The 27,748-nt window shown below is 42.7% G+C and overlaps 3 protein-coding genes across 5 annotated transcripts in view; all 3 read left to right on the top strand.

The window, feature by feature from the left end:
- The window catches only part of LOC112261341 (zinc finger protein 184-like), a 307,911-nt gene that overhangs the window by 91,082 nt on the left and 189,081 nt on the right, over positions 1 to 27,748 (top strand). The window lies entirely within an intron of this gene.
- LOC112261336 lies at positions 26 to 26,326 on the top strand. The gene is given in 8 exon segments (XM_024436602.2): positions 26 to 615; positions 1,204 to 1,334; positions 1,534 to 1,701; positions 2,668 to 2,670; positions 4,296 to 4,457; positions 24,961 to 25,072; positions 25,307 to 26,170; positions 26,173 to 26,326. Coding segments are annotated over 8 exon segments (1,860 nt in total). The 5' UTR covers positions 26 to 335; the 3' UTR covers positions 26,313 to 26,326.
- On the top strand, positions 10,292 to 16,313 carry LOC121847786. 2 transcript variants are annotated; one of them, XM_042330532.1, is made up of 4 exons: positions 10,292 to 10,789; positions 11,204 to 11,334; positions 14,733 to 14,915; positions 14,998 to 15,133. In XM_042330532.1, the coding sequence occupies exons 1-4, from the start codon at positions 10,534 to 10,536 to the stop codon at positions 15,097 to 15,099; spliced, it is 672 nt and encodes a 223-aa protein (XP_042186466.1). In that variant the 5' UTR covers positions 10,292 to 10,533; the 3' UTR covers positions 15,100 to 15,133. The 2 variants fall into 2 exon arrangements, with proteins under 2 accessions (XP_042186466.1, XP_042186465.1); XM_042330531.1 differs by having other exon boundaries at positions 14,733 to 16,313.

Genomic DNA, 27,748 nt, shown 5'->3' with positions numbered 1-27,748 from the left:
TTTCCCCCCAGTTATTTTTTCTTAGTAGTGCATAATTAGGTAGACCATGATTAATGCACACTCCAACACAGTAGGTGGCGGCATGCACCTTTAAACGTTTGTTTGCGGACGGCAATGATATCATAGAAGACTAAGACGAACGGAAGTGAACAGTGACCAAGATCCACGCTAAGAGTTTTTATTGTTAATATTTAGACGTGTATTACCACCCTGGAACGCAATATGACTTGACTGCACAGCATCACATACTTAACCCAAGTAGTTTTTAATTTGCGTTGGAGACAGGACTTGGTTGATATGTTATTTAGGTAACGCTAGTAGTCGAGCTGCTAATAATGGCTGGTAACTCTAACTGTATGTTTTTTCACACTCAAATAGCCTCCATCATGGAGGTTCTAGCGAATGCAGCCGTGGCAGAGATCTGTAAACTCGTAGACGACGACTATGCAGTGTTTCGTTTGGAAATAACTCAAAGCCAGAAAGAAAACAGGACATTGCGGAAGAAACTACTGGAACTGAAGGTGGCACGGGAACTCGCAGAAAAGACAACACGAGAGCGCGTCCTCGCCACTCGTCCCAGTAGGGTCGTCGACCGATACAGAAGAATGGCAAGAGGTACATTTTGCAGAAGGCTGCATATATATATATATATATATATATATATATAAATACGGCAATGCCTTTCGCCCCCTTGCCCTATGCAAATGTATTCAGATGTGTTACCCAGAATTTGGTCTTGGTCAGTTTTTGGATTGTACAGCTAACTTGTGCAAACACACTATCATATTCTAACAAGATTCTTGATTTACTGCGTTTCCTATTATTTACTCAATGAAAACAATATGATGCATGGAACATTATACATGGATCAATAAATAGTATATCAATAAGTTATGAGAAGTGTTACCCTATCCTTGCCAATTGCAGACTCTCAATGGTGTATAATATACCATTTGAGCATTGACAGTAGCTAACGCCAGGGTTTCCACAAACTCAGTCCTTGGGGTGCACGTTTTGGTTTTTGCCCTAATACTACACAGCTTATTCAAATGATCAAAGCTTGATGATTAGTTGAGTATTTGAATCAGCTGTGTAGTCTTAGGGCAAAACCCAAAATGTGCACCCCTTTGGGTCCTGAGGATGGAGTTTGGGAAACCCAGCGTTAACCTCACCACCTCTTTTCCCCCCCAATCACCCTCTCAGGTGAAGGACATTACACTGGAGGCCACAGGAGCTTTGTAAAGCCAGCTGGACACAATACATGGAAAGATGACCAACCAATCACTGTTGATGAGGGGAGTGGAACCTCAACCCAGCATGTTATCATAATAGAGGTTAGTGTAATAGTGTTACATAAAAATGTGTTACTTTATAAATGAAATGTCTGTTTATTTCAGAAAGGCTCCCCTCAGCTATTCACTTGCTTACATGTACATCCTAATTTATCTGCCGTAGGGGAGCTTGTGAGACTTCCTTACAACATTTATCAAATTCTACTCATGTACCGGTAATAACCCCCCCTCTTCTTGTCAGTCTGCAGAGGCTGCTGGCCTTGAGGTCAAGCAGGAGAGGTCTGAAGGAGAGGAGGATCCACGGCACAGCAGAGACATCCAGACTGGAGTAGCTGGAGCGCCCCCTGTAGTCACAGAAGACCCCACCACTGCCACAGCACCGCCCAGGACCCAATGCAGCATCACGGAGGTCAGTGGAACCCCGAACGCCGTCCTCAAGTCAGAGACCAAAACTTTAACTGTACACACAGGATCAGATCCAGAGAGACTGGGCTGTCCTCCTGCTCCCGGCTCAGAGTATTTACCGGTATTTCAACAAATCTTGAAGCTGGTTCATTCCCATGTAGATGGTGATGCATTAGACACTGAAGTTGATGTTCCGTCTTGTTCTTACACTACAGAGATGGACCCTGGCAACATATCCTTGGATTTAGAGAGACAGACTGATCAGTCAAAATGGGACTGGAACCAGTATAGTAGTAGTGTATATTCTGAAGGGTGCCTAGATAAGAAAGGGGCGGTTATAGTTGTAGATGAGATGACTGTGAAAGTGGAGAGGGATGTTCCTCCCACATGGAATGCAGATAGTCACCTAGGAGACGGACACTCGCAGGGCAGAGAAGTCTTAGATTACAGGGAAAGCTTAGAGACCAATACAAATGTCACGACTCACTCCCCTTTACACGCGCTCAGGGATTGTGACCTAGTGTCCACATCGATGGGGCATTCCAATTCACACCTTTTCGATCAGGTATTGAACTCAGACGACAGGGCTCAAGGAGGGGGAGCCACATCGGGCAATAGTAAAGAGAAACGGTTCCTCTGCATGTTCTGTAACAAAGGCTTCAGCTGCCTCCAGAAGGTGGAGATCCACCAGAGGGTCCACACAGGGGAGAAACCTTACAGCTGTAACCAGTGTGAGAAGAGGTTCTCCCGCCAGGACCACCTGAAAAGGCACCAGAGGGTCCACACAGGGGAGAAACCATACAGCTGTACCCAGTGTCACATGCGCTTCGCCCAGGCTGGTCACCTGAAGATGCACCTGAAGGTCCACACGGGAGAAAGGCAGTTTGCTTGTACGCACTGCAGGAAGATGTTCTCAGAGAGGAGCTACCTCAAGATACACCAGCAGAAAAAACATTCCACTATAAAATAGGAAGTAACCATTCCACTTGATAGCTTCTGGTGTTTCGATCAAACCCTGCATTTAAGATACATTTATCAGAAATTTGGGATAATGAGAGTAACAAATTTCAGTGTTGAATATTCCTGGGTAGGATATTGCATCCAGACGTGTGAGATATATAAAAGTCTGTTTCATATTGTTTGTGCTGTGTAGGCTATATGGTGGTCACAAATTTTCCCAAGACACCTAATGAGAAAATGTATTCCGTTCATCAAGTTCATACTGATTTTTAGTTGAGACACATGTATGTGTGGTTTTCATATGGTGTATTCAGCTCTTGTTTGTTTAATAAACACAAAATGGGACTTTTCATTCCAAGACTTTCATTGAGACTCTTTAGACCCACACATTAAAAAGCACCTACTGTACAAGTCAAAATACTTTAGTCAGGTTTGTCTGATGACTTTTGATTGATCATTTCTGACTTGTTTTTACCCACAACATCATTTATGTCCACCGTGATGGGTTTAACAACAATTTAAGTAATTCTGTAACTACGGTATAGGACTCAAAGGGAGGAGGTCAGAGGCCTGGCAGTGATTGTGGACATGATTATGGATTACAGGAAAAGGAGGGCTGAACGCGCCCCCATTCTCATCGACGGGGCTGTAGTGGAGCAGGTTGAGAGCTTCAAGTTCCTTGGTGTCCACATCACCAACAAACTATCATGGTCCAAACATGCCTATTCCCCCTCAAGAGACTGAAAGGATTTGTCATGGCTCCTCAGATCCTCAAAAATGTCTACAGCTGCACCATCAAGAGCATCCTAACTGGTTGCATCACCGCCTGGTATGGCAACTGCTTGGCCTCTGACCGCAAGGCTCTACAGAGGGGATTGCGTACGGCCCAGTACATCACTGGGGCCAAGCTTCCTGCCATGTAGGACCCCTATACCAGGCGGTGTCAGAGGAATGCCCTAAAAATGGTCAAAGACTCCAGCCACCCTAGTCATAGACTGTTCTCTCTGCTGCCGCACAGTAAGCGGTACTGGAGCGCCAAGTCTAGGTCCAAAAGGCTTCTTAACAGCTCCTACCCCCAAGCCGTAAGCCTGCTGAACAGCTAATCAAATGGACACCCGGACTATTTGCATTGACCCCCCTCATACACACACTTGTTTTTTTACGCTGCTGCTACTCGCTGTTTATTATTTATGCATAGTCCCTTCACCCCTACCTACGTATTACCTCAACTAACCTGTTACCCTGCACATTGACTCGGTACCGAGTCAACGTAGCCTCGTTATTTTGGTGCTCTTATTTTTTATTTTATTTAGAAAATATTTAGCTTAACTATTGTTGGTTAAGGGCTTGTAAGTAAGCATCAAATACAATTTGATTTGAAACAAGGTGGGGATGGGTAAATACTGTTTTACATTATAGTCCTTTGGCAGACACTCTTTTCCAGAGAGATTTACAGTAGTGAGTGCATACATTTTCATACCTTTTTCGTACTGGTCCCCTGTGGGAATCAACCCACAACCCTGGCGTTGCATGCGCCATGCTCTACCAACTGAGCCACACGGGACGCCATGTTGAAAGTGTGTACACGTGTGTACATAGCTGATACAGATTACACACGCCCTCAGGTATCTCTTCCAGGAGAAGGGTCTAGAGGTGCTGTTGGTGAAGGAGGAGGGGTGTGAGGAGGGTCTGGGGAACCCTGAGGGGAACATGGTCATGGAGGACAACCAGACGACATCTCCTCCTGAAACCACAGAGGAACCAGCTGAGCAGCACAGGACCACGCACAGTCTCACTGAGGTGAGCCCACTGTGAACTACTGTCTGAATGGTATTCGGTCAGGGTCTGTATCCACAAACCCTCTCAGAGTAGGAGTGCTGATCTAGGAACAGTTTAGCCTTTTAGATTATAATGAATGAGACTTTTGTGAGGGCATTTTGAAGTTAAACCTTACTAATGCTTATGTACCGAAATATGCCTTTACGCCCAGGCATTGGGCTTGAGATTGTCAAAGAAACTAACTCATAAGATATAAAGGTGTGCGTGCATTAATAAAATGCCTGTTCTAACTGTTCTGTGTGTGTAGCATGACCCCATCATATCTGGGCGCTCAGCCAAGAGCTGACGGAAACTAACTGGTTCCTCTTAGCTGAACTGGAGACAGGGAAAAGTGTTATCTTCTGCACACAAGTCATAGAGCTATTGTTCTGTTTGGAGCCTGTTTCTGGGCGAGAGACTCATGCTTTGTGTGTGACCAGGTCGACCATACATCATCTGGGCCGACAGTCAAAGGCGCTTGCTTGGCCAACTTGGGGGAACCGTTGAGCTACTCTTAGCTGAAGTATGTCTGGAGTGACTTCCTGTCATTCTGGACCGTATTGTCCTCACTCAGTTGTGACAGACTGAGGCAACCTTTTCACCCAGTTGTCTCCCCTCACACACACATACACAGGGTCACGTGTTTTGCAGATGCTTGCATGGGGTAGCTTGACTATATAAATGCTCCTATATTCTTTGCACAGGAGGGTCTCACTCCATCTCACCTGCGTGGGTGGTGCGACCAGCCTCCTCATTATAATATGTTTTTAATAACAGTAATTTATTTGATTTTGACTCTCTTCATTATTAGTTCAAGGTAGAATTTCCACCACACTATGTAGACCGGTGGGGACCTGATCCTCAATCAGAACTTCTACACTGAGACTCTTTGTGGACACGGGCCCAGATCTTGATGGATTTTGTCTTAAGTGTGGGACCATGTCTTTGAATTATCAAACCATTGAAGAGTGTCAAGTAATCAAATCAACTAACATGTTTGCATAGTATTAATAGCAGTCCCTTATTGCCCAATCAGAAGATGCGCCATAGCAGGGTGCTCATATTAGATTTCTTGATCCAACATCCTCTCACTCTGTATCTCTTACAGTCAGTAGACATTGAGGATGGGAAGCCTGATCTGCTGCTGGTCAAAGAGGAGAAAAGAGGATGGACCAGAGCGCATTGGCCTGCTGAGTGGACTAAAGATGGGGGAGCAAGGTAAGAGAGAAATACATATAGCCTACATACAGTAATAGATCTTCAATGGGAATGGTGATGGATCTGGCTTTTATTTTCTCTTCATTCATAAAATTAAATCAATTCAACTTATGTTTACATACTAAAACACACATAATTTATGAACTTGACCAGATAATTGACTCAAATTCCATTGGGCCCGTGGGACGACATCACTGAGCAAGCCAGGAACAAAGGCAACATAGTGGAGGTCAGTGGATGGGACAGCATCCTCAACTGTTAACCACAACTAGAAACAGACAGTCGAACACAAAACGACAACCGAACTTAGTCTTCATGACAACAGGGTGTGGTCTGTGGGGACAGAAAAGATTTTGCTGGAGATGTTCCGTCCTGCTCCTATAATTGTGATTCAGAGAGACTGATGACTCAGAGAGACTCAGGTTAACCCCCTAACAGGTGCTGCCTTCAGCCTGCCTTCTATAGGATCTATCAACTGGAATATGGACCCTGTGACAACACACTCTCCTGTCCTTCGTCCTCCTCACACTCTCCTAATGTTAAACCTGTCCTCAGACGATGCCTGAAGACTAAATGGCTACACAAGCCCATGACAAATGACAGTAGTAGAGATGTAAACAGTTGGCAGCGCCAAAGAGAAGCGCTTCCTGTGTTCGTTCTGTAGGAAAACCTTCAGTTTCCCCAAACAGGCTGAGATCCACCAGAGGGTCCACACAGGGGAGAAATCATACAGCTGCCCCCAGTGGGTAGAAGAGGTTCTCCCACCAGCACCAGCTGAAGATGCACCTGAAGGTCCATAAGGGAGAAAGGCTGTTTGCCTGTATGCACAGCATGTAATATAGTACTAATTCGTTTGTAGTTATGTTGGTTTTGGATGTATAGGGAACTAGATGAGGTGAACTGAGGAAATAATGAGTATGATGAGGCAGAGTAGATATGGTGATGGTTGGTGTGATTGTGTCTGTAAAAATGCTTCACTGATGAAGTGACAAACTTTGTCCCTTTAGAGACTGGTGTTTATAGTGAGATAATGATAGTGCCTTAATTAATGTTTACTTGACATGAAGTAGTGAAGCTGTGTGTTATGTAATGTTGAACCTTTTTAAAGTATTCTCAAATGTATTTTAAAAGTGTTACCATAGTGAGAAGTTATTCTTCTTGTCACTTATCGTTTTCTGCAATAAATGTGATTTGTAATGCCGTTTTGTTGAAATTAAATACTAAATTGACTGTTCTGACAGACTTGGTTATTTTTGTATCATTGTAGAGACAGAGTGTTGGCTCCATATTGTTAAGTACTTGAATCCCAGTGTTAGAGATGGGCTTGACTGTGGATAACATGTAATAATATGCCATGTTTGTGGGTAAAGCAAAGAGTTTATTTTATAAACCGTTATGCTTTTCTATACAATCTTTGTTTGCAGTCTGCAGTCCATGAAGACCTGCTGATATTCAGTGTTACTGGCGGGAGAGACTGGACCTCTGAGGCGGATGGTCACAAATCTTGAACCAGGACAATGCATCAGGAGCCATTCCTGAGTCAGAACCCAACCGTGAGGGACAGAGACTCCACCACAACCATTACACACAGTGCCTTCAGAAAGTATTCACACCCCTTGACTTTTTCCACATTTTGTTGTGTTACAGTCTGAATTTAAAATGGATTAAATGTAGATGAGTTGTCACTGGCCTACACACAAAACCCCATGTCAACCCCATTGAGTCAATAAGTATTCAACCCATTTGTTCAGGAGCAAGAATTTGCTTAACAAGTCACATAAGTTGCATGGACTCACTGTGTGCAATAATATAGTGTTTAACATGATTTCTGAACGACTACCTCACCTCTACCCTACACATACAATTATCTGTATTACAATGAGTACCACTCTCCATATTTTCAAGCATAGTGGTGGTTGCATGATATGTGTATGGGGAGTTTTTCAGGATAAAAGAGAAACGGAATAGAGTTGAGCACAGGCACAATGTGTATTATTGTTATGAATCTCACATGGCTGTAGCAAACTTTGACTTTGATAATTGACTTTGGCTGTATTTATACAGATGTATGTCACCGTGTCACTGTGTTTAGTCTACAGTCCTTGACCTCAAGCAGTTTGCAGTAAATGGCGTAAGTTACCTTCAGGTGATGACTGAGGTGAAATATTGAACCTGTAGTTGATATTCCAGACTGTCTGATCTTCACAAACTGAGTCAGTGTACAACATGTTGACTTCTGGGTCATGCCATTTGATTTCAGTTTTTGCCCACACTCCTTTTGATTCGAACAAAACTTTCAATACATATTTGCCCATGGTAGAAGTGGTCAGAAAGTAACATTTTGGACCTGAGTGCCAGAACATTCAGGAGAGGGAGGTGCTCAAACTTGTCCCATTTGGCATACCTCATCATACCATGAGATCAATGTCTTCCTCACTGGGAAAGATAAACAGTTGAATTTAATATTTTAAAAGCTTGCATACAGGGTTGTCAAACTATTTGATAATTTCCTGAAATTAAAGTTTAATTTAAAAAAAACATTTTAACTTTAATGTCAATTATCTAAAAACAAATTAAACTTTTTTTTTTTTTTTTACATATGTTGCAGCTTTTGACCATATTTGATATAATCTGAGATGTTTGTGTTTATGCCCGTCATCGGTTGAGACACAGCACGCTCTTGAAAACATGGTGGGTGTCATGTTTTGGCTGATTAATGTACTAAAATGGGAATAACATTGAAATTTCTACTTTCAAATGGTACCACAAAAATGGTTGGAGGTCCACATATCAGAGAATGTTGACTTGAATGAGATATCAGTTAAATTACTGTCAATCTTCCATATGAAACCTATTGATATCATAGGAATATAGATAATAGACATTCCCATTTAAGTTGATATTCAACAGTGGGTGGACCGGCAGCCATCTTTGTAAGTAGGAATTGGAAGTTAAAATATCAATTTCAATATCAATGGTGTACCAGCTAAATTGCAGTGGTCTGAAGGGATAGGCCCATTCTATGAATTATATTTATATGATTGAAATAACGCCCACCCTGTATTCAAGAGTATGTATGCTGTGTCTCAACTGATGGCGGACACAACACATACACCTCAGAGGATGTAAATTAGGGTCTAAACTACAACATATGCGAAAATAAATTAAACAAATCTGAGTTTGTGTTGTTAGATACAGTACTTTAGATTTTTTATTAAAAAAACATTTACTTCAAAAAATTTGAAATAGTTTGACAACCCTGTTTTTAAGCTTTTAAATTATATCAAACCCAACAATAATATTTTCCAGTGTTGAAGATATGGATGTCTCATGGTATGGTGGGGTATGCAAAAAGGGGCAGCTCTATCTCGTGAATGTTTTGGCATTCAGGTCCAAGAATGTCACTTTCTGACCACTACTACCATGGGCAAACATGTATGGAAAGTTTCATTCAAATCAAAAGGGGTGTGGTCAAAAAGTGATTAAAATCAAATGGAATGACCTTTCTGTTTACGAGGGTAATTAACCACAAACCCCTCATTAACTTGTCATTTGAAACAATGTGGCCAATCAGCTTAAATCCAATAGTTTTTTTCATATTGAACATAGATATTAAGCTGTACACAACCAGTGCTATATGTATGTGCAATATGAAAAAACGATTGGATTTATTAAGCTGATTGGCCACACTTTAAAAGCCACAAAATGAGCAGAAACACTCCTCTGGGTGTAAACTCTGTGAATTTGGAAACAAGTGCTCCTGAGTAGAATGGAACCCCCCTTTTACTGCGACACAACGTACAGGCAATTCTGCAATAAATGACACACACAACAACAACAAAAACATTGTTGAGCATTTATACTTGAAAAAACAAATAAATCACATAATATCTCATAGAAATACTTTTAATTATTCTTTGTATGATAACTAGTATAACATTTGGATAATTGTGCACATTTCCCATCATTTTCAACCCAATTATTAATTCCTTACAAAACAACATTGCAGTTTCATAACTGCCGTTTTGGACCCAGCAATTGCAGAATAATTGCAGTTTGCGGTGGTTCAACTGCAGTTTTACTGCACTGCAACTGCAGTTACAGTTACTAAAGTATGCTTTAGTGAGTAATCCCAACCCCACTTTTACTTTGGCACCTAGAAGTTGTCTCTATAAGCCAATATGTAATTGAAGGCCTATAGTGTATTGCATTGGGACCAACGGTGTGGGTGGAGTTGAAAGTGTTGCTGGACATACAGTATACACCTCAGTCCCCCATGAAATGACACCATATAGCTTCTACGGACACTAGTGAGTAACCCCAACCCCACTTTTACTTCAGCACCTAGAATAGTTCTCTCTAAAAGCCTATATGTATATAATGTATAGTGTATTGCATTGGAGGGATTTATTTGACATTGGAACATGTTTAAAACCTCAATGTAATGAAAATATCACTTAAATATGAACAAATTTGAATCATGGTTAATGTTTAGACAATTACTATTTCACATATCATGAATTAGTACAGGTTGTTGATACTTTACTAGTACATGGGAAACTTTTATTTTGAAATATTTCCAAAATCCGTGACCCGGAAGTACTTTCTTTGTGTCGTGACAAGGCGCTGGCGTAAACAGTGACCAATAACGTTTTCACAGTTAAGAGTTTTACTTTAGACGTTTATTAACAACCTGGAACTCAAAATATGAATAATTTAACAGTATAACATAATATACATACCCCATGTAGTGATTAATGTAGTGATTTCGCGTTTGAGACGGGACTTGCTTGATAGATGTTATCTCGGTAACGCTAGCTAGCTAGCTGCGTAGCTAACAATGGATAACTGTATGGTTTTTCACACTCAAATAGCCTCCATCATGGAGGTGCTAGCGAATGCAGCCGTGGCAGAGATCTGTAAAGTCGTAGACGACGACTATGCAGTGTTTCGTTTGGAAATAACTCAAAGCCAGAAAGAGAACAGGGCATTGCGGAGGAAACTACAGCTACTGGAATTGAAGGTGTCACGCGAGCGCGTCCTCGCCAGTCCAAGAAGCATCAAGATCTTCGACCGATACAGAGGAATGGCAAGAGGTAACGTTACATTTTTGCAGAATGCCGAGGCCTGTCGCCCCGTTCCGCTCTGCGCATGTGTGACTTTAGATTTGTTACCCACATACTATATATGGTTAACCAGAATTGGGTGTTGTAATGTATGAGTATGTATGTAATAATTCCCCAGATTACTTAACTAGATATTTTGCGTAAAGACACAATATTATAACCTAACCAGATTATTGATTTACTACATTTCCTGTTATTTACTCATTGAAAAGAATGTGAGGCATGGAACATAATACATCAATCAATAAATAGTATATCAAGAAGTTATGAGAAGTGTTACCTTGCATCCTTGCCAATTCTAGACATTATCAAGAGTGTACAATATAGCTTTGAGCATTGACAGTAGCTAACTCAACCTCCGCTTTCCCCCAATCACTCTCTCAGGTGAAGGAAATCTCACTGGAGGCCACAGGAGCTTTGTTAAGCCAGCGGGACACAATAAATGGAGAGATGACCAACCAATCACTGTTGATGAGGGGAATGGAATCTCAACCCAGCACATTATCATGATAGAGGTTAGTGTAATAGTGTTGCATTAAAAAAAAAGAGTTACTTTGTAAATCAAATGCCTCCCGTTTATTTCAGAAAGGCTATTCAGCTATTCACTTGCTTACATGTGCATCCTTATTTATCTGCCAATGGGGAGCTTGTGAGACTTCCCTATGACATTGTCATCCAATTCTTACATGCTGACTACACCGGCCATTGCGCGCATGTTGATTTTGTCTATCCACACCAGACACGATCAGGACACGCAGGTTGAAATATCAAAGTGAACTCTGAACCAACTATATTCATTTGGGTACCAGTTGTTACTCGGTGAGGGAAATGTTATGTTTATGTATCGAATCAATGCTACTTTCTAATAACTAATTAGAAAGGTTCATGCAGGTGACTGACTGATCATTACTGTTCCTCAACTTGGCAGTACGCCCAGAATATTGCTATGGGAACAACCAAGGTATCTGTTTGAAGATCTCAACTTGGAGAGAGAGAGAGCCTTGTGAGGCATTGGTTAGTCACATGTGCGAGTCACCGGTAGTGATGAATTAATTTTGTTAAATCATGCAAATATAACTTGTCTGTGCGTTGCCATATAAGACAACTGTTGGGACCGCCCCAACGGAGCTTCTTATAGACTTGAACAGGATTGTTGTAACCTCTCCAGCTTGCTGATAATAAAGAGTTATTCATGTTAAGATTGACTTCAGGTGTCCCTGGTGTTGAATTTCCACCACAACACATATGAAACATTCATGGACTTTTAGCTAGCTATCTTGCTGTTGCTAGCTAATTTGTCCTGGGATATAAATATATATATTTTTTGCTGGATCTGTAGAATATCGACCCACTTTGAGTCACAGAAAATGTGTTCTCTACTCTAACAATGAATCCACAGATACAAGGGGAAAACAAGTTGGTTTCTAGTAATCTCTCCTTGTTGAGTCATCATCTTCTGTGGATTTTACAGTCGGAAGTTTACATACACCTTAGCCAAATACATTTGAACTCAGTTTTTTACAATTCCTAACATTTAATCCTAGTAAAACTTGTCTTAGGTCAGTTAGGATCACCACTTTATTTTAAGAATGTGAAATGTCATAATAAGAGTAGAGTGATTTATTTCAGCTTTTATCACATTCCCAGTGGGTCAGAAGTTTACATACACTCAATTAGTATTTGGTAGCATTGGCTTTAAATTGTTTAACTTGGGTCAAACGTTTTGGGTAGCCTTCCACAAGCTTCCCACAATAAGTTGGGTGAATTTTGGCCCATTCCTCCTGACAGAGCTGGTGTAACAGTCAGGTTTGTAGGCCTCCTTGCTCGCACACACCTTTTCAGTTCTGCCCACAAATTTTCTATGGGATTGAGGTCAGGGCTTTATGATGGCCACTCCAATACCTTGACTTTGTTGTCCGTAAGCCATTTTGCCACAACTTTGGAAGTATGCTTGGGGTCATTGTCCATTTGGAAGACCCATTGGGGACCAAGTATTAACTTCCTGACTGATGTCTTGAGATGTTGCTTCAATATATCCACATCATTTTCCATCCTCATCATGCCATCTTTTTTGTGAAGTGCACCAGTCCCTCCTGCAGAAAAGCACTCCCACATCATGATGCTGCTACCCCCGTGCTTCATGGTTGGGATAGTGTTCTTTGGCTTGCAAGCCCCCCCCCCTTTTTCCTCCAAACATAACAATGGTCATTACGGCCAAACAGACCTATTTTTGTTTCATCAGACCAGAGGACATTTCTCCAAAAAGTACAATCTTTGTCCCCATGTGCAGTTGCAAACCATAGTCTGGCTTTTGTTATGGCGGTTTTGGAGCAGTGGCTTCTTCCTTGCTGAACGGCCTTTCAGGTTATGTCGATGTAGGACTTGTTTTACTGTGGATATAGATACTTTTGTACCTGTTTCCTCCAGCATCTTCACAAGGTACTTTGCTGTTGTTCTGAGATTGATTTGTACTTTTCGCACCAAAGTACGTTCATCTCTAGGAGACAGAACGCTCTCCGTCCTGAGCGGTATGATGGCTGCGTGGTCCCATGGTGTTTATACTTGCGTACTATTGTTTGTACAGATGAACGTGGTACCTTCAGGCATTTGGAAATTGCTCCCAAGGATGAACCAGACTTGTGGAGGTCTACAAATTTTTTTCTGAGGTCTTGGCTGATTTCTTTTGATTTTCCCATGATGTCGAGCAAAGAGGCACTGAGTTTGATGGTAGGCCTTGAAATGCATCCACAGGTTCACCTCCAATTGACTCAAATGATGTCAATTAGCCTATCAGAAGCTTCTAAAGCCATGACATAATTTTCTGGAATTTTCCAAGCTGTTTAAAGGTACAGTCAACTTAGTGTATGTAAACTTCCGACCCACTGGAATTGTGATACTATGAATTATAAGTGAAAAAAATGTCTGTAAACAATTGTTGGAAAAAGGACTTGCATGCACAAAATAGACGTCCTAACCGACTTGCTAAAACTATAGTTTGTTAACAAGAAATTTGTGGAGTGGATGAAAAGCGAGTTTTAATGATTCCATCCTAAGTGTAAGTAACCTTCCGATTTTAACTGTATGTCTATTACGTATGTACTAGGCACATGATCTGAACCAAATGGGATTCTAGGTCTGTACCACTAGCTGATTAGGGGGGTCAATGTAGCATATGTGTTTTTGTGTCCCCACTTTGGTTCTGAAATCACCATCACCCACTAATTAACTTGTCATGTTTGCAATTAGTGTTGGAGCTCATAATGTATCAATATTGATTGTTAAAAAATTATCTATGACATCGCCAATGAATAGAAGCACAACTTTGGATTTCACCCCCATCTCAAAAACAAAGGGTTTTGACCGTTTGGATGTTTAGTGAGCTTCTTTTCTCCTCACGTTTTTGCCATGCAGTGCGCCAGATTGCTGTCCTCAATCTGAAATGATGAACTTTACCCTGTATATCTAAAAATGACCATATATACTGATTGTTCGAAGCAAAACACCGAAACGTATTGCTGATGGTGAACCTGAACAATCTAAAAATCTATTGTAAGCCCCCGTTCAGCAGCTTAACTAGGCTACTGATATTTCCTGGGGTTGTTCGGCATGCAAGCTGACTTGTCGACCAATGACTGTCGACACAGGTATATTCTTAGTTTGACACTGAATAGAGGAAGCATTAGTTGTGACAAAAGATGAGGTATGGTAAGGTAGAAATAAAGTAACATGTTAGTGAATCAGCGCTTCATAATGTTTGAATGGACTTTCTGACCGAAGCGTGCTACGTTTGGATCGGTTTGGGATCCGCGGACCAATGCAGTTGTATCTGAAACATTTAAATTGGGACGGATGCATTTTGGTTAAATAGTTACATCCCTTCCAATCCTACTCATGAATAATAACCTCTTGTCAGTCTGCAGATGCAGAGGCTCCAGGTCCTGAAAGATCATCGCTGGTCAAGCAGGAGAAGTCTGAAGGAGAGGAGGACCCACAACTCAGCAGAGACATCCAGACTGGAGCAGCGGCTGTAGTGGCACCCCCTGTAGCCACGGAGGACCTTGCCCCCCAGCCCAGGACCCGATGCAACATCACGGAGGTCAGTGGAACGCCGAACGCCGTCCTCAAGTCAGAGACGGACACCGAGAATTTAACTTTAACACAAAGGCTTTTACACACAGGATCTGACCACAGATCAGACCCAGAGAGACTGGGGCTGGGGCCACTGGGCTGTCGTCCTGCTTCCAGCTCAGAGTCTTTACTTTACGGTAACCCAAGCCTGAGGACGGTTCATTCCCATCCGGACTCAGGAGACGCATTAGAGACTGGCAATGATCGGTCTTATTACACTACAGAGATGGACCCTGGCAACATATCCTTGGGATTAGAGATACAAACTGATCTGTCTAGAGGGGACTGGTACAGTAGTAGTGTATACTCAGAAGGGGGCCTAGATAAAAAAGGGGAGGGTCTGGTCGTAGATGAAGTGACTGTGAAAGTGGAAGGCGACGTTCCTCCCACATGGAATGCAGATAGTCAACTAGGAGACGGACACTCACAGGGCAGAGGTTTCTTAGATTACAGGGAAAGCTTAGAGACAAATCCAAATGTCGTGACCCACTCCCCTTTACACTCGCCCAGGGATCCCGACCCAGTGTCCACATCAATGGGGCCTTCCAATTCACACGGCCGCGTCCTTTTCAATCAGGTATTGAACTCAAACGACAGGGCTATATCAGGCAATAGTAAAGAGAAACAGTTCCTCTGCATGTTCTGTAACAAAGGCTTCAGCTGCCCCCAGACAGTGGAGATCCACCAGAGGGTCCACACAAGGGTGAAACCCTTCAGCTGTACCCAGTGTCACATGCGCTTCACACAGGCTGGTGACCTGAAAAGGCACCACAGGGTCCACACAGGGGAGAAACCCTACAGCTGCCCCCAGTGTCATATCCGCTTCACCCAGGCTAGCAGCCTGAAGAGGCACCTGAAGGTCCACACGGGAGAAAGGCCGTTCGCCTGTACGCACTGTGGGAAGAGGTTCTCAGAGAGGAGCTACCTCAGGATACACCAGCAGAAAAACCATACCACTAAATAAAAACCATTCCTATTCATAGCTTATTTAGTTTAGATCAAACTCTATATTAAAGATGAATTGTCAGTGTTGTCAGCAGGAAATATCCACAGATGAATTTGGAAGAACGAGAGTAACAGATTTCATTCAGTGTTGAATATTCCTGGGTAGAATATTGCATCCGGACATTGTGTGAAAAATAAGGCATATATAAGCCAAAAAGGTCTGTTATATATTGTGTTTGTACTGTGTAGGTTATTTAATGTTCACAAATGCCTATTTCATTACTTCCCCCAACGCTGTTAATTAGAAAATGTAGGCAGTTTATCAACTTCATGCTGATTTTTTGTTGAGACGTGCTTGTGTGGTTTTCATATGGTGTATTTAAAACTTGTTTATATTTAGTAAACACAAAATGGAACTTTTCATTCTGACTTTCATTGAGACTCTCTTTAGCAGACATCTTATCTCACCCTGTTATGCATACACCCAACAGTGCTTTATAACCAATATACACTTCCTAAATATACCCAGTCTATTATACTAACAAACACCCTGTAGTCTATTACGCTAACAAACACCCTATATAGTCTATTACACTAACAAACACCCTGTCGTCTATTACGCTAACAAACACCCTATATAGTCTATTACGTTAACAAACACCCTATATAGTCTATTACGCTAACAAACACCCTATACTCTATTACGCTAACAAACACCCTATATAGTCTATTACACTAACAAACACCCTGTCGTCTATTACACTAACAAACACCCTGTTGTCTATTACACTAACAAACACCATATGTAGTCTATTACACTAACACCCTATTACACTAACAAACACCATATGTAGTCTATTACACTAACACCCTATTACACTAACAAACACCCTATATAGTCTATTACGCTAACAAACACCCTGTTGTCTATTACGCTAACAAACACCCTGTCGTCTATTACGCTAACAAACACCCTATAGTCTATTACACTAAACACCCTATATAATCTTATATTAACAAACACCCTATATAGTCTAGAGTACTCCCAGCACCGACAGAGATGGCCGCCTCGCTTCGCGTTCCTAGGAAACTATGCAGTATTTTGTTTTTTTACGTGTTATTTCTTACATTGGTACCCCAGGTAATCTTAGGTTTCATTACATACAGTCGGGAGGAACTACTGAATATAAGAGCAACGTCAACTCACCATCATTACGACCAGGAATATGACTCTCCCGAAGCGGATCCTGTGTTTTGCCTTCCACCCAGGACAATGGATCGGATCCCAGCTGGCGGGGCAAACTAAGCGGTCTTCTGGTCAGGCTCCGGAGACGGGCACATCGCTCACCACTCCCTAGCATACGACTCGCCAATGTCCAGTCTCTTGACAACAAGGTTGATGAACTCCGAGCAAGGGTAGCATTCCAGAGAGACATCAGAGACGAACGTTCTTTGCTTCACGAAAACATGGCTCACTCGAGAGATGCTGACGGAGTCGGTGCAGTCAGCTGGTTTCTTCACGAATTGTGTCGACACAATCAAGCATCTTTCTGGTAAGAAGAGGGGCGGGGGGGGATATGCCTTATGATTAACAAGATGTGGTGTGATCATAACAACATACAGGAACTCAAGTCCTTCTGTTCACCTGACTTATAATTCCTCACAATCAAATGTCGACCGCATTATCTACCAAGTGAATTCTCTTCGATTATAATCACAGCCGTATATATTCCCCGCCCCCAGGTGGTGAGGGTAGGTAACAACATCTCCACCCCGCTGATCCTCAACACTGGGGCCCCACAAGGGTGTTTTCTGAGCCCTCTCCTGTACTCCCTGTTCACCCACGACTGCGTGGCCATGCACGCCTCCAACTCAATCATCAAGTTTGCGGACGACACTACAGTGGTAGGCTTGATTACCAACAACGACGAGAAGGCCTACAGGGAGAAGGTGAGGGCCCTCGGAGTGTGGTGTCGGGAAAATAACCTCACATACTCATTGTCAACAAAACAAAGAAGATGATTGTGGACTTCAGGAAACAGCAGAGGGAGCACCCTATCCACATCGACGGGACAGTAGTGGAGAGGGTAGTACATTTTAAGTTCCTCTGCGTACACATCACGGACAAACTGAATTGGTCCACCGACACAGATAGCGTTGTGAAGAAGGCGCAGCAGCGCTTCTTCAACCTCAGGAGGCTGAAGAAATTCGGCTTGTCACCAAAAGCACTCACAAACTTCTACAGATGCACAATCGAGAGAATCCTGTCGGGCTGTATCACCGCCTGCTACGGCAACTGCTCCACCCACAACAGTAAGGCTCTCCAGAGGGTACCTGCCCTCCAGGAAACCTACACCACCAGATGTCACAGGAAGGCCATAAAGATCATCAAGGACAACAACCACCCGAGCCACTGCCTGTTCACCCCGCTATCATCCAGACGGCGAGGTCAGTACAGGTGCATCAAAGCAGGGACCGAGAGACTGAATAACAGCTTCTATCTCAAGGCCATCAGACTGTTAAACAGCCACCACTAACAATGAGTGGCTGCTGCCAACATACTGACTCAACTCCAGCCACTTTTAATAATGGAAATTGATGTAAAAAAAAATGTATCACTAGCCACTTTAAACAATGCCACTTAATATAATGTTTACATACCCTACATTACTCATCTCATATGTATATGTATATACTGTACTCGATATCATCTACTGCGTCTTGCCATCTTTATGTAATACATGTATCACTAGCCACTTTAAACTATGCCACTTTGTTTATATACCCTACATTACTCATCTCATATGTTTATACTGTACTCTATACCATCTACTGCATCTTGCCTATGCCGCTCTGTCCCATCACTCATTCATATATCTTTATGTACATATTCTTTATCCCTTTACACTTGTGTGTATAAGGTAGTAGTTGTGGAATTGTTAGGTTAGATTACTCGTTGGTTATTACTGCATTGTCGGAACTAGAAGCACAAGCATTTCGCTACACTCGCATTAACATCTGCTAACCATGTGTATGTGACAAATCAAATTTGATTTACACTAACAAACACCCTATATAGTCTATTACACTAACAAACACCCTGTCATCTATTACACTAACAAACACCCTGTCGTCTATTACGCTAACAAACACCCTGTCGTCTATTATGCTAACAAACACCCTGTCGTCTATTATGCTAACAAACACCCTGTCATTATGCTAACAAACACCCTGTCGTCTATTATGCTAACAAACACCCTGTCGTCTATTATGCTAACAAACACCCTGTCGTCTATTATGCTAACAAACACCCTGTCGTCTATTATGCTAACAAAACACCCTGTCGTCTATTATGCTAACAAACACCCTGTCGTCTATTATGCTAACAAACACCCTATATAGTCTATTACACTAACAAACACCCTATATAGTCTATTACACTAACAAACACCCAATATAGTCTTACACTAACAAACACCCTGTAGTCTATTACGCTAACAAACACCCTATATAGTCTATTACACTAACAAACACCTACTGATGGTGAATTTTGACTGATCATACCTGACTTATTTTTACCCACATCATATGTCCACCATGATGGGTTTAACAACAATGAAGTCATTATGTAATTATAGTATAGGACTCAAACGTTGTGGGGATTGATAAACACTCCGGGCCATACTTGCAAAAATTAGAAAAGTTCAAGGTTAAGTTTAAGCGACCAGCTGATTAGCGTAGTAGGTTAGCGTAGGGATAAATTTGCAAGCTTATGTAATGGAAACAGCTGACATGTAGCCTTTGATCACATGCCACTATGTCAGCGATTTTAATTGGCTGATGTTTAAACTTAACCTTGAACTCAAACCTGTTCTAATGTTCGTAAGTATGGCCTCCACTTGCTGAAAGTGTGTTTATTATATGTGTGTGCGAGTGTGCGTGTGTACGTACCAGAGGGAGTGTATGTCAGTGTAATCTGTATCACCTGTCTCTTCCAGGAGGAGGAGGGTCCAGAGGTGCTGCTGGTGAAGGAGGAGGGTCTGGGGAACACTGACGGGACCATAGTCATGGAGGACAACCAAACTACACCTCCTCCTGAACCCACAGAGGAACCAGCAGAGCAGCACAGAACCACACACAGTCTCACTGAGGTTAGCCCACTGTGACCTACTGTCTGAATGGTATTAGGTCAGGGCCCGTATCCACATAGCTTCTCAGAGTAGGAGTGCTGATCTAGGATCAGTTTAGCCTTTTAGATCATAATAATAACAAATCAAATGTATTTATATAGCCATTTGTACATCAGCTGATATCTCAAAGTGCTGTACAGAAACCCAGCCTAAAACCCCAAACAGCAAGCAATGCAGGTGTTGAAGCACGTTGGCTAGGAAAAACTCCCAAGAAAGGCCAAAACCTAGGAAGAAACCTAGAGAGGAACCAGGCTATGAGGGGTGGCCAGTCCTCTTCTGGCTGTGCCTGGTAGAGATTATAACAGAACATGGCCAAGATGTTCAAATGTTCATAAATGACCAGCATGGTCAAATAATAGGTCTGGGAAAGGTAGCACGTCCGGTGAACAGGTCAGGATTCCATAGCCACAGGCAGAACAGTTGAAACTGGAGCAGCAGCACAGCCAGGTGGACTGGGGACAGCAAGGAGTCATCATGCCAGGTAGTCCTGAGGCATGGTCCTAGGGCTCAGGTCCTCCGAGAGAGAAAGAAAGAGAGAGAGCATACTTAAATTCACACAGGATACCGGATAAGATAGGAGAAGTACTCCAGATATAACAAACTGACTCTAGCCCCCCGACACAAACTACTGCAGCATAAATACTGGAGGCTGAGACAGGAGGGGTCAGGACACACTGTGGCCCCATCCGATGATACCCCCGGACAGGGCCAAACAGGAAGGATATAACCCCACCCACTTTGCCAAAGCACAGCCCCCACACCACTAGAGGGATATCTTCAACCACCAACTTACCATCCTGAGACAAGGACGAGTATAGCCTACAAAGATCTCCGCCACGGCACAACCCCAGGGGGGGGGTGCCAACCCAGACAGGAAGATCACATCAGTGACTCAACCCACTCAAGTGACGCACCCCTCCTCGGGACGGCATGAAAGAGCACCAGTAAGCCAGTGACTCAGCCCCTGTAATAGGGTTAGAGGCAGAGAATCCCAGTGGAAAGAGGGGAACCGGCCAGGCAGAGACAGCAAGGGCGGTTCGTTGCTCCAAATCAAATGTATTTATATTGCCCTTCGTACATCAGCTGATATCTCAAAGTGCTGTACAGAAACCCAGCCTAAAACCCCAAACAGCAAGCAATGCAGGTGTAGAAGCACAGTGGCTTGGAAAAACTCCCTAGAAAGGCCAAAACCTAGGAAGAAACCTAGAGAGGAACGAGGCTATGTGGGGTGGCCAGTCCTCTTCTGGCTGTGTCGGGTGGAGATTATAACAGAACATGGCCAAGATGTTCAAATGTTCATAAATGACCAGCATGGTCCAATAATAATAAGGCAGAACAGTAGAAACTGGAGCAGCAGCACGGCCAGGTGGACTGGGGACAGCAAGGAGTCATCATGGCAGGTCGTCCTGGGGCATGGTCCTAGGGCTCAGGTCCTCAGAGAGAGAGAGAGAGAGAGAGAGATAAAGAGAGAATTAGAGAACGTACACTTAGATTCACACAGGACACCGAATAGGACAGGAGAGGTAATCCAGATATAACAAACTGACCCCAGCCCCCCGACACAAAGTACTGCAGCATAAATACTGGAGGCTGAGACAGGAGGGGTCAGGAGACACTCCAGAGCCTTTCCGTTTACCTTCACACTCCTGGGCCAGACTACACTCAATCATATGACCCACTGAAGAGAGGAGTCTTCAGTAAAGACTTAAAGGTTGAGACCAAGTTTGCGTCTCTCACATGGGTAGGCAGACCATTCCATAAAAATGGAGCTCTATAGGAGAAAGCCCTGCCTCCAGCTGTTTGCTTAGAAATTCTAGGGGCAATTAGGAGGCCTTCGTTCTGTGACCGTAGAGTACGTGTAGGTATATACGGCAGGACCAAATCAGAGAGATAGGTAGGAGCAAGCCCATGTAATGCTTTGTAGGTTAGCAGTAAAACCTTGAAATCAGCCCTTGCCTTGACAGGAAGCCAGTGTAGGGAGGCTAGCACTGGAGTAATATTATCAAATTGTTTGGTTCTAGTCAGGATTCTAGCAGCCGTATTTAGCACTAACTGAAGTTTATTTAGTGCTTTATCCGGGTAGCCGGAAAGTAGAGCATTGCAGTAGTCTAACCTAGAAGTAACAAAAGCATGGATTAATTTTTCTGCATCATTTTTGGACAGAAAGTTTCTGATTTTTGCAATATTACGTAGATGGAAAAAAGCTGTCCTTGAAACAGTCTTGATATGTTCGTCAAAAGAGAGATCAGGGTCCAGAGTAACGCAGAGGTCCTTCACAGTTTTATTTGAGACGACTGTACAACCATTAAGATTAATTGTCAGATTCAACAGAAGATCTCTTTGTTTCTTGGGACCTAGAACAAGCATTTCTGTTTTGTCCGAGTTTAAAAGTAGAAAGTTTCCAGCCATCCACTTCCTTATGTCTGAAACACAGGCTTCTAGCGAGGGCAATTTTGGGGCTTCACCATGTTTCATTGAAATGTACAGTTGTGTGTCAGCCGCATAGCAGTGAAAGTGAACATGTTTTCGAATGACATCCCAAGAGGGAAAATATATAGTGAAAACAATAGTGGTTCTAAAACAGAACCTTGAGGAACACCGAAATGTACAGTTGATTTGTCAGAGGACAAACCATTCACAGAGACAAACTGATATCTTTCCGATAGATAAGATCTAAACCAGGCCAGAACTTGTCAGTGTAGACCAATTTGGGTTTCCAATCTCTCCAAAAGAATGTGGTGATCGATGGTATCAAAAGCAGCACTAAGGTCTAGGAGCACGAGGACAGATGCAGAGCCTCGGTCTGATGCCATTAAAAGGTAATTTACCACCTTCACAAGTGCAGTCTCAGTGCTATGATGGGGTCTAAAACCAGACTGAAGCATTCCGTATACATTGTTTGTCTTCAGGAAGGCAGTGAGCTGCTGCGCAACAGCCTTTTCTAAAATGTTTGAGAGGAATGGAAGATTCGATATAGGCCGATAGTTTTTTATATTTTCTGGGTCAAGGTTTGGCTTTATTACTGCCACTTTTAGTGAGTTTGGTACACATCCGGTGGATAGAGAGCCATTTATGTCCAACATAGTAGGGCCAAGCACAGGAAGCAGCTCTTTCAGTAGTTTAGTTGGAATAGGGTCCAGTATGCAGCTTGAAGGTTTAAAGGCCATGATTATTTTCATCATTGTGTCAAATGATATAGTACTGAAACACTTGAGTGTTTCTCTTGATCCTAGGTCCTGGCAGAGTTGTGTAGACTCAGGACAACTGATCTTTGAAGGAATACGCAGATTTAAAGAGGAGTCCGTAATTTGCTTTCTAATAATCATGATCTTTTCCTCAAAGAACACTATGTAGATAGGTGGGGACCAGGGCCCGTAGTTATCCAACTGCCTGAAATTTCAGTTATGCAAATTTGGTCCTAATTTTACACACAGGAGTAAGAGCCGGTTATCAACATTCCTATCTCAAGGTGTATTTAAGAGCGCTCAAGAGGTATCCTAACCAGTTAGGAGTTGCCAGAAGATGGCTGCATTGAGACGATGATAAGCACACACATTTGAGGATTTTTTTTAAACAAACATATGGTAATGACAATTTAATCAAAAGATACCGGTTAGATAGAGATTTTATACTTTGTGACTGACCTTGTCCGTGATGCTATTTCTCCATCTATGAAAAATACACTGTGTACAAAACATTAAGAACAGCTTCCCAATATTGAGTTTGCCTTCAGAACAGCCTCAATTTGTCAGGGCATGGACTCAACAAGGTATCGAAAGTGTTCCTCAGGGATACTGGCCCATCTTGACTCCAATGCTTCCATCAGTTGTGTCAAGTTGGCTGGATGTCCTTTTGGTGGTAGACCATACTTGATACACACAGTTTCCTGTGTGTATCAAACTGTATCCCTTTTAAGGCATTTAAATATTTTGTCTTGCCCATTCACCCTCTGAATGGCACACATACACAATCCATGCCTCAAGGCTTTAAAATGTTTTTTTTTTTTGTGTTTTTTTTTTTTTACATGTCTCCTGCCCTTCATCTGATTGAAGTGGATTTAACAAATGACATCAATAAGGGATCATAACTTTCACCTGGTCAGTCTGTCATGGAAAGGGCAAGTATTCATAATGTTTTGTACACTCAATGTATGATTATTTATTAGCCTAGTGGTTGTTAGTATTTAGGCAGATCATGTGAATTAAACCTTGTGAAATCATTGTCAAAGGCGCAGGCCTACATGGGAATACTGTTGCATGTAGGTCTAGATTATATATATATATATATATATATATATATATATATATATATATATATATATATATATATATATATATATATATATATATATATATATATATATAGAAATATCAATACATTATTTCAACAACTCTAAAGCAATTTCCTGTCTGGCACCGGAACCACTGACTCACTGCCCTTTTATATTATCAAGACACCTGCTGATAAATCTTAACTGGTTAGGAAAGCTCATGAGGTCCCCTAAATATCTGTAAAATAGGTGGGACTCATGACTAAAGAGGCTTCAAGCATAGCTTTTATTTTTACTCATAAGAGTAGAAGTACAATGTCTCTATTCTCAGCACTTACGACCAATGTTCTACTCTGAGGCTTTGTGGATATGGCCCCTGTTCTTGATTAATTGTGTCTTAAGTGAGGGATCATGCCTTTGAAGTATCAAACCATTAAAGAGTGTCAGAAAGTCAAATCAACTAACACGCTTGCAAAGTATCACGTCAACTAACATGCTTGCATAGTACTCATGTCAATCCCTCATTGCCCAATCAGAAGATGCTCCATAGCAAGGTGCTGATATCAGATTTCTTGATCCAACATCCTCTCACTCTGTATCTCTTACAGTCAGTAGACATGGAGGATGGGAAGCCTGATCTGCTGCTGGTCAAAGAGGAGACAATAGAAGACAGACCAGAGAGTATTGATTTGCTGAGTGAACTTAAGATGGGGGAGCAAGGTAAGGGAGAAATACACATAGCCTACATACAGTAATAGATCTTCAATGGGAATAGTAATGCACCTGGCTATTATTTTATATTTTTCTTCATTCATTCATGAAATCAATACAACTAATGTTTACATACAAAAACACACATATTGTATGAACTTCTCCAGGTAATTGACAAAAAAACTGCATATGTAGAATTCTCTGTCATGTTTGTAAAGTCTATTTTGTAACCTCTTCTTGCAGGTGGCTGGCTGGAGGCTGGTAGTGGAGACTGGGTGGCCATCTTGGATTCCCAGACTGGTGCAGCCAAGGACCCAGGGGACAACATCACTGACCAGTCCAGGACCAGAGGTGACATAGTGGAGGTCAGTGGATGGGACAGCGTCCTCAAGTCTGGAGTGGGGAACAACACCTTTAACCACAACCAGAAACAGACAGTCGAACACAAAACAAAAACCAAATTTAGTCGCCATGACAACAGACTGGCTGAGACCAGGGCGAGGGGTAGATTTGGTCTGCAGGGACGGGGAGGTGTCCGTATGCGGCAGAAGAGGACAGACACAGACTCTGCTAGCGATGCTCCGTCCTGCTCCTATAGTTGTGATTCAGAGAGACTGATGGCATCTCAGGTTAACCCCCTAACAGGTGCTGCCTTCAGCCTGCCTTCTATAGGATCTATAAACTGGAACATGGACCCTGCAACAACACAGACTCTCCCTGGTCTTCATCCTCCTCACACTCTCCTAATGTTAAACCAGACCTCAGACAATGCCAGTGCCTCAACACTAAAAGGCTACACAAGGCCATTGACAAATGACAGTAGTAGAGACGCTATCAGCAGATCTGGTGGCAAAGAGAAGCGCTTCCCGTGTTCATTTTGTGGGAAAGCCTTCAGTTTCCCCAAACAGGTGGAGATCCACCAGAGAATGCACACAGGGGAGAAACCTTTCAGCTGTCATCTTTGCCGGGCCAGTTTCTCCCAATTGTCCAACCTGAAGAGGCACCAGAGGGTCCACACAGGGGAGAAGCCTTACAGCTGCCCCCAGTGTGAGAAGAGGTTCTCCCACCAGCACCATCTGAAGATACACCTGAAGGTCCACACGGGGGAAAGGCCTGTACGCACTGGGGAAAGAGTTTCTCGGAGAGGAGCTACCTCAGGATACACCAGCAGAAAATGCACACGGACAACGTATATTGTATAGTGAGTGATACAGAATTTGTTACTTTAATAAAAGTCGAAAACAAATAAAGTATGTCTTCTCTTTCAGGGTCCCGTCTAATGCTTGGTGACTGGGTTCATACAAGGCCTGGGCCTGAATCTGGGTTTAGCCTTCCTCAGTTACCCCACCAATACAGACATGGTCAGGATGGGTATTCACCACAAGAGGTACCTAGTCTATAACACAGCAAGCACACAATGCCAACAACACCCAAACAATGACTAGAGGTCAAGGAGGGAGCTCAAAGACTAACCACCTGAGCGTGGCTCCTGCTTCTACCTCCTCTGATGTCATTGGGTCACATCATGGGAGGTCGAGCCTTAGGACGGACACCGACAAGCCGTATGCCTGCCCCACGTGTGTAAAGCACGTTGCTGAGGTGAACCATGTGAAGAAGCACCAGACCGTTCACACTAAGGATAAGCCCTTCAAGTGCAAACTGAGTAACATTATCAGACATAGGAGTGTCCACAATGGGGAGAAATCGTAGCAGTTTGTCTTCAGATGTACACAGAGGATATCTGGGAACCATTCTTTAGCTGACATACAGTGGGGCAAAAAAGTATTTAGTCAGCCACCAATTGTGCAAGTTATCCCACTTAAAAAGATGAGAGGCCTGTAATTTTCATCATAGGTACACTTCAACTATGACAGACAAAATGAGAAGAAAATAAATCCAGAAAATCACATTGTAGGATTTTTAAAGAATTATTTGCAAATTATGGTGGAAAATAAGTATTTGGTCACCTACAAACAAGCAAGATTTCTGGCTCTCACAGACCTGTAACTTCTTCTTTAAGAGGCTCCTCTGTCCTCCACTCGTTAACTGTATTAATGGCACCTGTTTGAACTTGTTATCAGTATAAAAGACACCTGTCCACAACCTCAAACAGTCACACTCCAAACTCCACTATGGCCAAGACCAAAGAGCTGTCAAAGCACACCAGAAACAAAATTGTAGACCTGCACCAGGCTGGGAAGACTGAATCTGCAATAGGTAAGCAGCTTGGTTTGAAGAAATCAACTGTGGGAGCAATTATTAGGAAATGGAAGACATACAAGACCACTGATAATCTCCCTCGATCTGGGGCTCCACGCAAGATTTCACCCCGTGGGGTCAAAATTATCACAAGAACAGTGAGCAAAAATCCCAGAACCACACGGGGGAACCTAGTGAATGACCTGCAGAGAGCTGGGACCAAAGTAACAAAGCCTACCATCAGTAACACACTACGCCGCCAGGGACTCAAATCCTGCAGTGCCAGATGTGTCCCCCTGCTTAAGCCAGTACATGTCCAGGCCCGTCTGAAATTTGCAAGAGAGCATTTGGATGATCCAGAAGAAGATTGGGAGAATGTCATATGGTCAGATGAATCCAAAATATAACTTTTTGGTAAAAACTCAACTCGTCGTGTTTGGAGGGCAAAGAATGCTGAGTCGCATCCAAAGAACACCATACCTACTG

This window comes from Oncorhynchus tshawytscha, linkage group LG11, assembly GCF_018296145.1.
Source record: "Oncorhynchus tshawytscha isolate Ot180627B linkage group LG11, Otsh_v2.0, whole genome shotgun sequence".
NCBI classification, from domain to species: domain Eukaryota; kingdom Metazoa; phylum Chordata; class Actinopteri; order Salmoniformes; family Salmonidae; genus Oncorhynchus; species Oncorhynchus tshawytscha.
Note: the sequence above shows the minus strand (reverse complement) of the source record. Positions and strands in the feature narration are given on the sequence as shown.